General features: G+C 41.6%; 1 protein-coding gene across 1 annotated transcript in view; it reads right to left on the bottom strand.

Annotated features, from left to right (window-relative positions):
• LOC109397556 (protein amalgam) overlaps window positions 1-13,868 on the bottom strand; it is a 295,277-nt gene that overhangs the window by 107,006 nt on the left and 174,403 nt on the right. Inside the window, exons 6-7 of the mRNA XM_062850781.1 lie at window positions 1,377-1,508; window positions 483-602 (exon numbers count right to left, since the gene is read on the bottom strand). Coding sequence (XP_062706765.1) covers window positions 483-602; window positions 1,377-1,508 — 252 coding nt within the window. The remainder of the gene's footprint in view (window positions 1-482; window positions 603-1,376; window positions 1,509-13,868) is intronic.

The following is a 13,868-nucleotide window of genomic DNA, read 5'->3' as shown; positions in this document are numbered from 1 at the left end:
CCCAAAATGTCCCGGCCCTCAAATGCAACACAGGAAAATAAATCAAAATTACATGTGAAATCGCGCCAAATGACTTGTGAAATTGGAAAAATCGAGAACAGGCTGCCGTACCACCGCGTTCTGCCTGGATCCAGACTGAGTTCTGCTCGACTACTGCTGCTGCTGCCAACCGTGCGCCATCAATAACCATACAAACAAGCTCCAGCAGCCTGCCTCGAACAGAATCAAGGCTGAGTATCACAGTAGGAATGCAGTGCGGCGGTAACATTATTATTGGATCTCCACAGCCACAGCAGAGCAAAATGTTCGGCGATCAAACGGCCGTGCCATGGATGTCGAGGTGGTCGAAAAAACAGCATTTTTTATTACATTAACCCCAACCATGCGCCACAGTGCCATACCATTTCGACCCGAAAGCAGGATGCATGTTTATTTCGTGTGGATTTTCCGGAGGATTGGAGTGTGTTGTGTTGTGTACTTACCGTCATTTTTGTACCACCCGTTGAGGGGCGTTGGGAAAGCCTCCACGATGCATTGGAGCATGACGTGACTTTCGACCGGGGCGGCCACCAACTGATTGCCCGCTTTGACGCTGGGTGAGACTGCAAATTCAATGGGAGAAATGGGATTTTAAAAATAGGGTTATTAATGGGAATCGGTCAGTTCATTGGAAATGCGTAAGGTTGGCATGCATATTTGATTCATTTGATACGGGTAACATAATAAGACAACATTCAGAATTAATATAACGAGATGATGGTAATTAAAAACCATCAGTATTCGTGGGAATTAAATCAGATTCGGATTTATATTTGTATCGATGTTGACTTGAACTTTACCTTGAAACGGGACTAAAATTCTGGCTTTAATTTGCACTTGGCTTCAAATTAATATGAGTTTGGATTTCAAATTCGAACATGTTCAAACAATTCGTATTTAGTGTCGAAATTCACATTGTTCAAAACAAAGCAATATAATCGACATCCAATATCAATTCATTTTAACCTAATGGGAATTCAAATCACTATGAAGATAAGCTCTCACGTTCTACTTCAAACTCAAATATCGCTCGATGCAATCTTGAACAGCCATAAGCCACATCGCTCTATTTTGTAGAAGACCCACAAATGTCCTCTGAGAATATCCAACTATTGATACTTCAGAACAGTGACGTTACTAATTGACAGAAGTTGGTTGTTATTCCGGTTTCGACTTACAGCCAAACTATGGCATCGAGTTCATCTGAACAGGATAAATCAATTCCCCACATATTTCAGAAGTTCAATTTTCATGATTGCACTACATGCCATTTCCACGAGCATCCATCACATCACATCGTATGCCATACCACAATAATTCCATTATAATTAACTTACAATTGACTTGCACATCGTATCGTTTACTGACAGAGGGTGGAATTCCATTGGAAGCGATGCACAGATAGCCACCCATGTCGGTCCGCTGCACCTGGTTCAGGATCAATCTCTCGCCCTCGACGGCTTTCATAACTGAAATAGAGGAAAGGAAAAATACAAAGGTATTAGACTTGCTATGTCTGGCATGACAACTTATTGTGTATTGACTTTTAAATGAAATGGTAGTTATTGTTCATTTTTCATCTTCCGTGCTCATAATTATTTGAGAAAGCTATAGATTATTTTCTAATCCTGAGGTATCCGTGGAGAAATACGAATTGTGGTCAACTTTGGAATTATCCAAAATATCAGGAGAAACTGCAGGGGAATCCCAGAGTAAAGGGCTGGAGAAACTTAAGTTAGAACCCCTGTAGAAACTACAAGTACATGGAATCCCTGAAAAAAAAAACAGGTAGAACAAGGTGCAAGAAGCTCAAGATGAAGCCACTGGAGAAATTCGATGAGTAATTGGAAGCAATCGGTCACTGTGGTGTTGTAAGTATGCTTATCAAATTGGGCGCTCGCACCGTGCTCTTGTGCTGTGCGGACGTAAGCTGTCTCTGCTATAGGAAGTTCTACTACCTATAGCAATTCAACAGTACTTCTTAGTACTATCTACAATAGCACTTTTCAGCGCTAAATTTATAATTTATTTTGATTTATTTAGTACTAAATCAAATTCAAGATAAAACTGAATCAACGATATTTCTCCATAATACATGGCTCGTGGCTGCCGCTCTCCATCGTCGGTCGCGCCTAATGTTCGCCTGGTCCACCCATTGTGCTCTCTGCGCTCCACGCCTTCTTGTGCCAACCGGATCAGTAGCAAACATCAGCTTTGCAGGGTTGTTATCCGGCATTCTTGCAACATGCCCTGCCCACCGTATGTCTCCGGCTTTGGCCACCTTCTGTGTTGGGGGCAACCCTACGCCACTGACTTCCGATAGCGCACAACCTCGCGCTGCTTTCTGTCAAAGCGCTGTCAAACGCTAATAGACGTCAGTTGCCAAAATTCCTTCTTTTTTTTATCTGTATTAACGAGATTTTTAGCCCTAGGCTAGTTCATCTCGGGACCCACGCTTTACTTCCCTTCCGAAGGAAGAACTCAGTATGTCGGGAGTGGGATTCGATCCCAGGTCCTCGGCGTGATAGTCAAGTGTTCTAACCATCCCACCAGGTCCGCTCCCAAAATTCCTTCTTATCATTCTCAACACCATTCTTTGCATTACACAAAAAAGGCGACAAAAAAGTATTTTGTAAGATTCTTTAATTTGAGAATTCAGTCCGTCATCCTCCCAAGCAACACACTTGGACATTAATAAGTTCCTGTAATTTGTATGCAACTATATTGAAAGTTATGACGTTTGAACCAATCGTCTTATTAACGACTAAATTGCAACCAAAAAAGCGCAAGAGGTGGAGCCAATATAAAACATCCATTCGTAATATAAACGGTTTTGATACGCAATCGAATTATTACCAAGATACAACTTAATGTCGACTTAAAAAATGGTGACCGATTCGACAACTAGTCAGCTAGGCACCACATTCGTTACTGCCAGTTATTATGCATCAACAGTTTCGTTCAAGTGATTAATAAATTGTGTGCATAAATATACCGCAAATAAGGCTGACCGAGAATGTCAATTTGTGTGCCGTTCCAGATTTATCGGTAAGTTACGCATTTTAGATCCGTATTTTCAACGCGCCTCAGTCTATCTATCATTTTGCGAGTGAAAATTTAGGCATTTGTGGTAAAAATTAACTCGCCATATTGCTTCGGCGGAGTGCATTTCAGCAGCTTATTTAATGCACCCATAAAATGCTAAAAAATAATTTTAGAATTTAGAAAGATACTATTTGCTGAATCATGTCTATGGGAATCCGTATTGACAAAGTACAACAATGCTGCACGTGGAACCGCCAAACTACCAAAAATTGGATTCTTTTGACGCAATCCTATAGTTCGGCCCAATAAGTCAACATTTGAGTGAATCGATTAGACGCAAGGTAAGTTGCCTTCATCTCCAACTAAAACTTTACTCAAGAGTAGGTAAATTCAACCCAAGACCCCCTTCATTCAACCCAAATTTGGGTAAATATACATTTATCGAAAATTGCCTTATTGGCCTCAAGGACCCCCATTGGATAGACGCATCTCTGTTTATTTACGACAACATCTGTGGGTGAGAGAGGAAAAACAACCTAGTTTTGGGCAGTGTCGCGAAGCATCAGCGTACAAGTCACAAAAAAGCTGATAAACACCAAACTTATATCACCCTGTCTCTGCGGTTTCTGATTCGCTCTCTCTACAGTCGCTAACACCAGAAAAGACAGAATCCCATCATAGTCACCCGGTCACCCTTGTTTTGCTACAATCATACTGACTTGGATACGGCTCATGTGAATGTCATGACTCTCTCCGTCGCCTCAAGCAGATGCACGCGCAACAGCATGTAAAACTATGCATGTGTATTATCACAAGCACGGTACTACGTCATAAATCCTATTCGTTTTGCATAGCACAGTTTAAACGCACACATTGAGCGCACCACGCAGTTCGCCCTGGCTACGGCAAACGCTCTCACTTCGCCCGTTATGCATCGTTGCTCAGAGAGATTGATTCTCTAGCAACCCGCCTGAAGCATACTCGGCAACTGCTATCGCTGCAAAGCTGCGAAGGGTGGAACCCACAACATGTTTGTCATTCCAGGCATGACATGCTATCTGGTTCGTATCACCTTGGGAAGGGTGACTCCAGAAAGCGGTTCAAGTGATTGTCTCGTGATGGTCGCGATTATTCGCAAGACTGGTTTTGGGTAACAAATCAATTTGATATACTCATTTTAGGGTAAAATCGACCCAAAATAAGGTAGTTTGAATTTTCCGTGTAGGACATAAATAACCTAAAAAAGCAGACACTTGGACGTGTACTTCCCATTTACGTCGACAGTGGCTGTCCATTTATTACGTACCGAAAATTTCACGTTTTCTGTAAAAAATGAAAACTCATTGTAAAATTTTTCGTGGGAAACTCCTAATATTTTTGTACGTTACGTTAGATTTCTCAAAACCCCATATATTCAAATCTTCCCAGTAGTGCTGGGTACCTGTCGTTCGGTACTGCGAAAATGAGGCAGAATTTTTTTTTTTATTGGGTCAATATTATACTTCCAATCAGTTTTGTTTTTCTATTTTACTGCTTCAATTTTAAAAAAATTTGGAATATGTCGATAAATTTATAAACAAAAGGTGACATTTTATTTGTACATGATTTCGTTATTTTTTAAACATTTTGATTTTTACAGTGCATTTTATATTTTTCGTGATCACAAAAACATTTTGCCGCACATTTTGGAACTTCTATCTCTCCTGTCAAAATTGTTCGTTATGTTCTAAATAAGTTCCAGGTGCAACATGTTTATAACAATCAGAATCAATGTTTTGGTTGATTTGGTTTGTAAACGGTTGTAACTAAGATTCATAGGAACAATCAGATTATACTTCAGTTATAAATTGGTTTCGCAAGTTTCGACTAATGTTGACGTTTGTTTTCATTTTGCTAGTTGTTATAAAACTGTTACACCTCAGTTTGGTATTAACAACAGGATTTTAATATGTTTTAATTTTAAATGTTTCATGAAAACTCAGTTGCAACATGTTTGCAACGATGATCACTTCCATTTTAGTTGCAGGTGCTACTTGGGCTATTTCCTAAATAGATAATTCCAACTAGGAGACCAATTGTAAATAGATATAAGTTTAATATCGAATCACTAAATTGATTGAAGAAATTTCAATACAGTTTAAGCTCACTTAACCACAAAAACGTTGTGCTACAAACCACTCCGAAAACGTCCGAAACGTTCCAACATTCTGGATGTTGGGTTCGCCGTAAAGTGCAGCGAGCTCGTGGTTCATCTTTCTCCGCCATACACCATTCTCCTGCACACCACCGAAGATCATGCTTAATACGCGTCGCTCGAAAACTCCGAGTGCTTGTAGGTCCTCTTCGAGCATGGTCCATGTCTCTTGTCCGTAGAGAACAACCGATCTTATCAGCGTCTTTTACATGGTGCACCAAGGATCCAAGGTAGACGAATTCCTCCACCATCTCGAAGGTATCCCCGTCTACCATAACATTTCTGCCCAGGCGGATCCGGTTGTGTTCAATTCCACATACCAGCATGTACTTTGTTTCTGAGGCATTCACCAACAGTCCGACCTTTGCTGCTACGCGCTTCAGTCGGGTGAACAGCTCTGCCACCCCGTTACAAATGTTCTGGCAATAATGTCCATGTCGTCCGCAAAGCACACAAATCGACCGGATTTTGTGAAAATCGTTCCCCAGCTGTTGAGCTCGATTCGTCGCATTACACCTTCTAGAGCGATGTTGAAGAGTAGGCATGAGAGTCCATCACCTTGTTTCAGTCCCCGGCGAGATTCAAACTGGAATGTTCACCCGAAAATCTTACGCAGTTTTGCACACCGTTCGTCGTTGCTTTAATCAGTCTAGTCGGCTTCCCAGGAAAGCCGTTTTCGTCCATGATTCTCCATAGTTCTGCGTGGTCGATACTGTCGTATACCGCCTTGAAGTCGATGAACAGGAGATGCGTTGGGACCTGGTATTCACGACGGAGGATTTGCCGTACGGTGAATATTTGTTCCGTTGTCGACCGGTTGATAGCTTCCCACGAACTAATTTATCTTAGGTGACAAACGACGGAAGACGATCTGGGATAGCACTTTGTAGGCAGCATTCAAAATAGTGATCGCTCTGAAGTTCTCACATTCCAAATGGTCGCCTTTCTTGTGAATGGGACAGATTACCCCATCTATCCACTCCTCCCGTAGCTGTTCGGTTTCCCAGATCCTGACTATCAACCGATGCAAACAACTTTTCTGAGCCAATCTTGATGGGTTCAGCTGCGCTATCATCCTTACCAGCTGCTTGTTGGTTTTGAGCTGGTGAATGGCATCGTTAACTTCCCTCAGAGTGGGAGTTTGTTCATTTCCGTCCTCTGCTGCACTGGCGTCGTCGTTTCCTCCGTTGCCTTAGTCTCCCGTGCCTACGTTCTCCACGCCATTCAGGTGCAGATCGAAGTGCTGCTTCCACCTTTCGATCAATTCACGTCCGTCCGTCAAGAGGCTTCCGTCCTTATCCCTGCATATTTCGGATCGCGGCGCGAAGCCGTTGCGGGATGCGCTAAGCTTCTGGTAGAACTTCCGTGTTTCTTGGGAACGGCGCAGCAGTTCCATTTCTTCGCACTCCGCTTCTACCAGGCGGCGCAATTTCTCCCGAAAGAAACGGGTCTGCTGTTTCCGCTACTGTTTGTAACGTTCCACGTTCTGTCGGGTTCCTTGCTGCAGCATTACCGCCCGTGCTGCGTTGTTCTCCTCCTAAACCGTTCTGCACCATTCGTTCCGTCGATTCCATTCCAAGTATCTGAGGATGCTCTCGGCTGCTTTCACTGTACTTCAGCCTCATCGAGCTCGCCCTCAACTGGCAACGCGGCCTCGAGATTCTGCGCGTATGCGGTAGCGACATCCGGTTGTTTCAGTCGCTCTACGTTGTACCGTGGCGGTCGCCGGTACCATACATTCTTGATGACGTAGACTTTTGGGCGCAATTTGACCATCACTAGGTAGTGGTCGGAGTCGATGTTGGCGCCACGAGAGGTCCCGGCGTCGATCATGTTGGAGAAGTGTCGCCCGTCAATCAGAACGTGGTCGATTTGCGATTCCGCCAGCTGTGGTGATCTCCAGGTGTAACGATAAGGGAGGCTGTGTTGGAAAAAATGTGCTACGTATGGCCATATTTTCGGAGGCAGCGAAATCAATGTGTCGTAGGCCGTTTTCGTTCGTCAGCTGGTGGGTATTGAACTTTTCAATCGTTGATTTGAATTCCTCCTCCTGGCCTACCTGAGCGTTTGAATCTCCTATGATGATCTTGACGTCGTGGCTTGTGCAATGATCGTACTCACGCCCAAGCTGCACATAAAATGAGTCTTTGTCAGCATCAGTGCTTCCGGAATTAGGGCTGTGCGCGTTTATTATGCTGAAATTAAAGAACCGGCCCTTAATCCTTAGCCTGCACATTCTTTTGTCGACTGGCCACCAACCAGTTACGTACCTCTGCATATCACCCATCACGATGAAAACTGTTCCCCGCTCGCGTGTGTTGCCGCAACTCTAGTATCTGGTATGATTACCTCTAAACGTTCGCATCATAGAACCTGTCCAACACACCTGTGCAGCGCTACGATGCCGAACCCGCGGTCCTTCAGTACATCGACCAGTATGAGGGTGCCAGACCCCTTTTTCCGGAGGACCATAGTGCACAGTTGAGCTTAGAGTCCTTCCTTAGATCAGCCGCCCCTAACATGGGGATCAGACGCTGTTGTGAGCCGCTACTTCTGGAGAGCAGATACTCAGGTTTGCAAAAGCAAAACTTCTCCTTCCCTGTCAGCCTACGACCAAAGTTCCCACAGGGGTTGGTAACCCAAGCAGCACCTACAACGTCATCCACAACGTAGCTTTTTATGCTTTGGTCTAAATGAGTTGCACTTAAAGCACACGATACTTCCATCTTGTCAGTTGAGTTGAATTTAAACTCCGAAATTCGTAAAGTTCCGTAAAGTTCCCGTAAAAGTTACCTCATGTTTGACAACTATTTGTGGAGGCGGAGCTTACATATTCCTCGCAAGTGATAACACAGTCAGCTTACATCAAATGTGCTATGTAACAATGTAACATGCTTGAAACATCTAATTCTGGTGTGTTTGTTCAGAATTACAGAAAAATGCTTTAACATTCTTATATGTTATTCTCTCGCAGTCCAGTAGTACTAGAATACATTCAATGCGCTGTAGGAGCAAAATGTGCACGAATATCGCAAATGAAATTATTTCTCCAGGAGAATTTGCGAAACAACATCACCACCAAAGAAGCATCAAGAAAAATCTGTGGAGAAGCTTTTGGAGAAATCCTTAGAGAAAATCCAGAAGAACCTCCTCAAAGAATCTACCAAAAATTCCTGGAAAAATGCTAGGATGAATTTACCACTCCTAAAAAAAATCACTGAAAATAAAAACAAGAAGAGTTCTTTAGAAGAAGTTTAAACTTACGTTCAGTAGTGAAACTCTTGGGGTAATCCAGAGAAGCGGAAATCTTGGGGAAAACTCCAGAAGCAATTCCCAAAGAATTTGCAGGAGTATTCCTTGGGTAAACTACAAGAGTAAATTCTGAAGAAATCCCAGAGCAGATTTCGAAAAGAACTTGATCAACTGCATCATGGTTTCCTGAAAAGCTCAAGAAAATCTCTGAGGAAACTCCACGCGGTATCTTTGGTAAAACTTCAGGAAAAAATCTGTGGAAAGCACTAGAATGAATTTCATAAGAAATTTAAAAAAAGTCTATGGAGAGACATCAATGACAATACTTAAAGAAACTTCAGAGAGAGGATTTGAATGAAAATAAAAAAGCTTAATCGAACAACCCCAAAATCAATTTCTTAAAGAGCTGTAGGAGTTTATCAGTAATAATTCTATGAAGATATCTTCGAATTCCTCGGGAAACTCCACAATGAATCTCTGAAAAATACCTCTTCAGAGAATTCTTGAAGAAACAAAACTCTAGAGGGAACGCTGGAGAATTTTCAGGGGAATTCTCGAAGAAACGGCGGAAAAAATCAAGTAGAATCATTAGGGTAACTTAACGGATAACAGATGAAGAAAATCTTGCATACATACCCGGTTAAATACCTCAAGAAGAAGTCCTGATGAAACCTAGGATGTCCCAAAATTAACAATGTTGGCAGAGTCCCAGCATATTAAAAGATGAGGATCATTAAGCCGAAAGTCATTAGGCTGAATGGTCATCAGGACGAATTGCAATAAAGTAGTTATGAAACAACTGAGGTCTCCAGTTAGCCTAGTGCCCTAGTGGTTAAAGCTTTGGATCGCCAATTCGGAGACGGCGGGTTCGATTCCCGTTACGGTCGGGGAAATTTTCTTGACTCCTTGGGCATAGTGTATCATTACTTGTCATACAATGTACAAATACATGCAATGGCAGGCAAAGAAAGCCCTTCAATTAATAACTGTGGAAGTGTTCTAAAAACACTAAGTTGAAGAGAGGCAGGCCTAACGTCGAGTCATAAAGAAGATGAAGAAATAGTTTTGAAACTGAAAACGGATCTGTTATTATTATCTTTTTTTTTTACAAATATTGGCAACAACTACTTTAATAATGAAACTAGAAATAATATCCTATGTTTAAAAGGTCGGCGATAAATCAGAGGGGACCAAGTAACAAAATTGATGAAAATGATATGCATAAGGCATTTCATTGAGTATTGTATTATCTACAACCCATAGAACCCAAAGAAAAACTCTAAAAGGCAGTCTTTGGAGCAGCTCTGGAATAAATCCCTATAAAAATTCTAGAAAAAAAAAACCTTAAGAAATCATAAGTCCAAGAGAAAATTGTTGATAAATTTGATGAAAAAACCGGATTCAATCCAGGTAAAAGGCCTATACAAAAATGAATCGGCATTTCATAAAAAAAATTCCCTGAGGTATCCCTAGGGAAATTTAGGGGAATTGCTGGAGAACCTTCCGAGGAAACTTAAAAAAATATTTGAGAAATTTCTTGAAAAACTTTAAGAAAAAGAACATGGAGAATTGGGGTTGAATTTCAGACATTTCTAGATAGAATCTATGGAGAAACTCCTGATAAAATCTCAAACTACATAAGAATTTCAGAAACTCTGTCTGAAGGTTATCTCAGAATTAGATAGCTCCAGGAAAAATCGCCGACTAAGTATTATCGCACATTCTTGGAGAAAGTCCTGAAGTAATCTCTAGAATAACTCCAATGAAAATCCCTAGTGTATTTCAAAATATGTACAATTTCAGTGAAAATTCCAAAGATATTCCCTGGAGGAACATCAGGAGCAATCTCTGGAGAATCTTTTGGAGAAATTTCAGGCAAAATTCCTCAACAAAATCCTTGCAAAATCTGCTGCAACTGCAGGAGGACTTTTTGGATAATTTCCAAAAGAAAATCACTAAAGAAGAATTCTGTGAAATGCTTCGGGAGAAATTTATAGAGAACCTATGGATGCCTTGAAGAATTTCCAGGGGCTTCTTTAGTTAAACTCACGAGGGAAATACTGGACTACCCCGAGGAAATATCTACAGAAACTCCAGAAGGAATCACCGGAAAGCTCTAGAAGAAATCATTGGAAAAATTTCAGGAATCCATAACAAAGGTCGAGAAAAAAAATCGCTGAAAAAAATTCCGGGGGTCGCCCTGATATAGGGTGACGATGGGTATTATCGGCAGGTTTGTTCTCTTCATCATGGGGGTTTTTTTTCGTCCAAATTTCCTGAAACTTGGTTGAACAACTCAGCTTGGTTGAGAAGGATTTTAGGCCAACTCTGAGCTGAACAGCTTTCAAAAAACCCCCCGTGACGAAGAGAACAAAACTGCCGAAAATACACAATTTCCCCTAGTTTCAGAAAGAAATTCTTATGGTAGTCCTGAAAAAAAAACTCCAGAAAGGAATCTACACAGAAACTACAGCTTTGTAAAAAATGCGAAATAAAAAAATCCTGGAGAACTGCAGGCACACTTTCTGGATAAAGTACTACTGAAAACTCTGTAAAATCTCTGGAGAGGATGACCTGAAAAAAAAATCCAGAAGAAATCTGGAAAATCCTTCAAAAAAAACCCAAATTAATCCACCTAGAGGTGAAAGTGCCTTTCTCGTCGTATATGTTCTCACGATCTTTCCGTTGACGTAAGTCAAAGTGTTCCTGAATCCTGATATTTTTTTAGGAAAAGCAAGCATTTTATCAAAGCCATCATTGAATTAACTTAAAACTTATTGATGACACATAGTCCGACGTTGTGTTCAGCGTATCAGCAGAGCTGAATAATATCAGATTTCTCAGTTGACTGCTTGAATACCTTTACTAACACTGGGAGCTGATCAATATCAAGACGATACTAACAAGCTAAGATATAACTTTTTACACATTCACAGATCACTTTGCGGTCTTCGATAAAGATTTTTCTGCACATTCTAGGTTATATTTTATTAAAAACAAGAACGTAGCGAGTATAGCGAGTTTGAACAGATGTGTTTGTCTCTCTCTCTCTCTCTCTCTCTCTCTCTCTCTCTCTCTCTCTCTTCTTGGCGTAACGTCCACACTGGGACAAAGCCTGCTTCTCAGCTTAGTGTTCTATTAGCACTTCCACAGTTATTAACTGAGAGCTTCCTCTGCCAATGACCATTTTGCATTCGTATATCGTGTGGCAGGCACAAAGATACTCTATGCCCAAGGAAGTCAAGGAAATTTCCTTTACGAAAAGATCCTGGACCGACCGGGAATCGAACCCGTCACCCTCAGCATGGTCATGCTGAATACCCGTGCGTTTACCGCCTCGGCTATATGGGCCCTGTTTGACATCTTTTTGTATGTGGGTTTAATATGACAAGATTTGTTCTCTTACACATATTTACACATATTCATCACTCTTTAATACGACACTTTTTAATTTGGACCCCGCTCATTCGAAATTTGTTGAATTAAAAAATGATCAAATGTCACAGTGTAATACACTGTAAATAGAAATGATACGATATTGTGATGTTACTCACATCCGCAGCGGCTCCTCGTGTAGCTGCTACTTCCGAAAGTTCTAATTTTATGCTTTTCGACATCTGATCCGTTTAGTGATCAACCGCAGTGAACCTCGGAAGCCAACAATCGTAAAATGAACAAGCTATCAATTCGTACCACCACAATATTGTATGTTGCTTTCATAACAAAACGCGCTGCCAACTTCCAGTCGCATTTCTGAATCATCGCAACGAATCAAGCACCACCTCTGCTGCTGTTTGTGTTAGTGAGATCGGAGAAACGTCAGACTCCCGCCTGCTAATTGGCTGCGACGACTCTGGCGACGGTTTCATCCGCGACGGATTCAAATCGTCGCGTTCGATAAGGAGGGAAACCGTTAATATCTGTAAGATTTATGTTCAAAAACAAATCATACAATCTAAACAAAACTAAAATAGTTAGTTTATCGAATTAAAAGTTTACCCAGGTAATTTGACAGCCATCATTGTCGAATTAGCGTGGTTTTATGGTACGACACGTATGGGTTTGGTCCAATTTCACATTTACCACTTTCGGTTCACATTTTACCACTTACCGATTGTCCCTGATGTGGTTTTAGACTAGTTTCATGCAAATTATTAATCAGTTTTCCTAAAAAGTCGCAAATCGATGTAATGCATGTATGGATTTGGTTCATTTGTGCCTTTCGCCAGTTCCGGCGAGGCACTCGAATCTGGTTCCTGAACACTACTGGCCTGAGACTATTTTCTTGTTGATCATTCTTCGCGTTATCGAAGAAGCCGTTATTTAATGTGCTGCGTGTATGCGTCGGGGCACCTGGAACCGGTTCCGGTTTTCCAAAGTATGGTCTATGATTTTATTTTTCTTGTTACCCGTTTATCAGCTTACCTCTAAAAAGTCACTGCTCATCAGGATATCAAAAAAGGCACTATTTGATATACCGCTTGCATGGGTTTAATTTACTTTTATATTTTGCTACCTCCGGCGGGACATTTGGAACCGGTTCCGATATGGTTTGAGAATGCTTTCCTGCTTTCTGTTCATGAGGTTATCGAAAAAGTTGCGGTTTGATATGTCGCATGCATGGTTTTAGTTCAATTTTATATTTGGCCACTTCCGACGGGACACCTGGAACTGGTTCCGGGACACAACCGGTTCAGATATGGTCTGAGAATATTATCCTGCTTACTGTTCATCAGGATATCAAAAAAGCCACTATTTGATGTGTCGCATGCATGGGTTTGGTTAACTTTTATACTTGGCCACTTCCGGCGGGACATTTTCAACCGGTTCCGGAACACTACCGGTTCCGATATGGTCGGAGAATGTTTTCCTGCTTACTGTTCATCACGTTATTGAAAAAGCTGCGGTTTGATATTTCGCATGCATGTGTTTAGTTCACTTTTATGTTTGGCTACTTCCGGCGGAACACCCGGAACCGGTTACGGGTCACTACCGGTTCAGATATGGTCTGAGACTATTTTGGTGCTTACCATTCATCAAGTTATCAAAAATACCGTAGTTTGATGTGCCGCATGCATGGTTTTGTAGCGTTTTCATATCTGGCCCTTTCCAGGGGTACCGGTCCGGAACACCTAAATGGCCATAACTCCGGAACGGCTGCACCGATCTGAACCATTTTCAATAGGAAACAATGGGACCAGATTCCGCGTCGAATGAACCGTCGGTCATTAAAATCGGTTGAGGTTTACTACCAACAAGTGATGTGAGTTTTTTTTGTACACATACACACATACACACATACACACACACAGACATCACCTCAATTCGTCGAGCTGAG

Source organism: Aedes albopictus, chromosome 2 (genome assembly GCF_035046485.1).
Source record: "Aedes albopictus strain Foshan chromosome 2, AalbF5, whole genome shotgun sequence".
NCBI classification, from domain to species: Eukaryota; Metazoa; Arthropoda; class Insecta; order Diptera; family Culicidae; genus Aedes; species Aedes albopictus.
The sequence above is the reverse complement of the archived record's forward strand: the minus strand, read 5'-3'. Positions and strand labels throughout refer to the sequence as shown.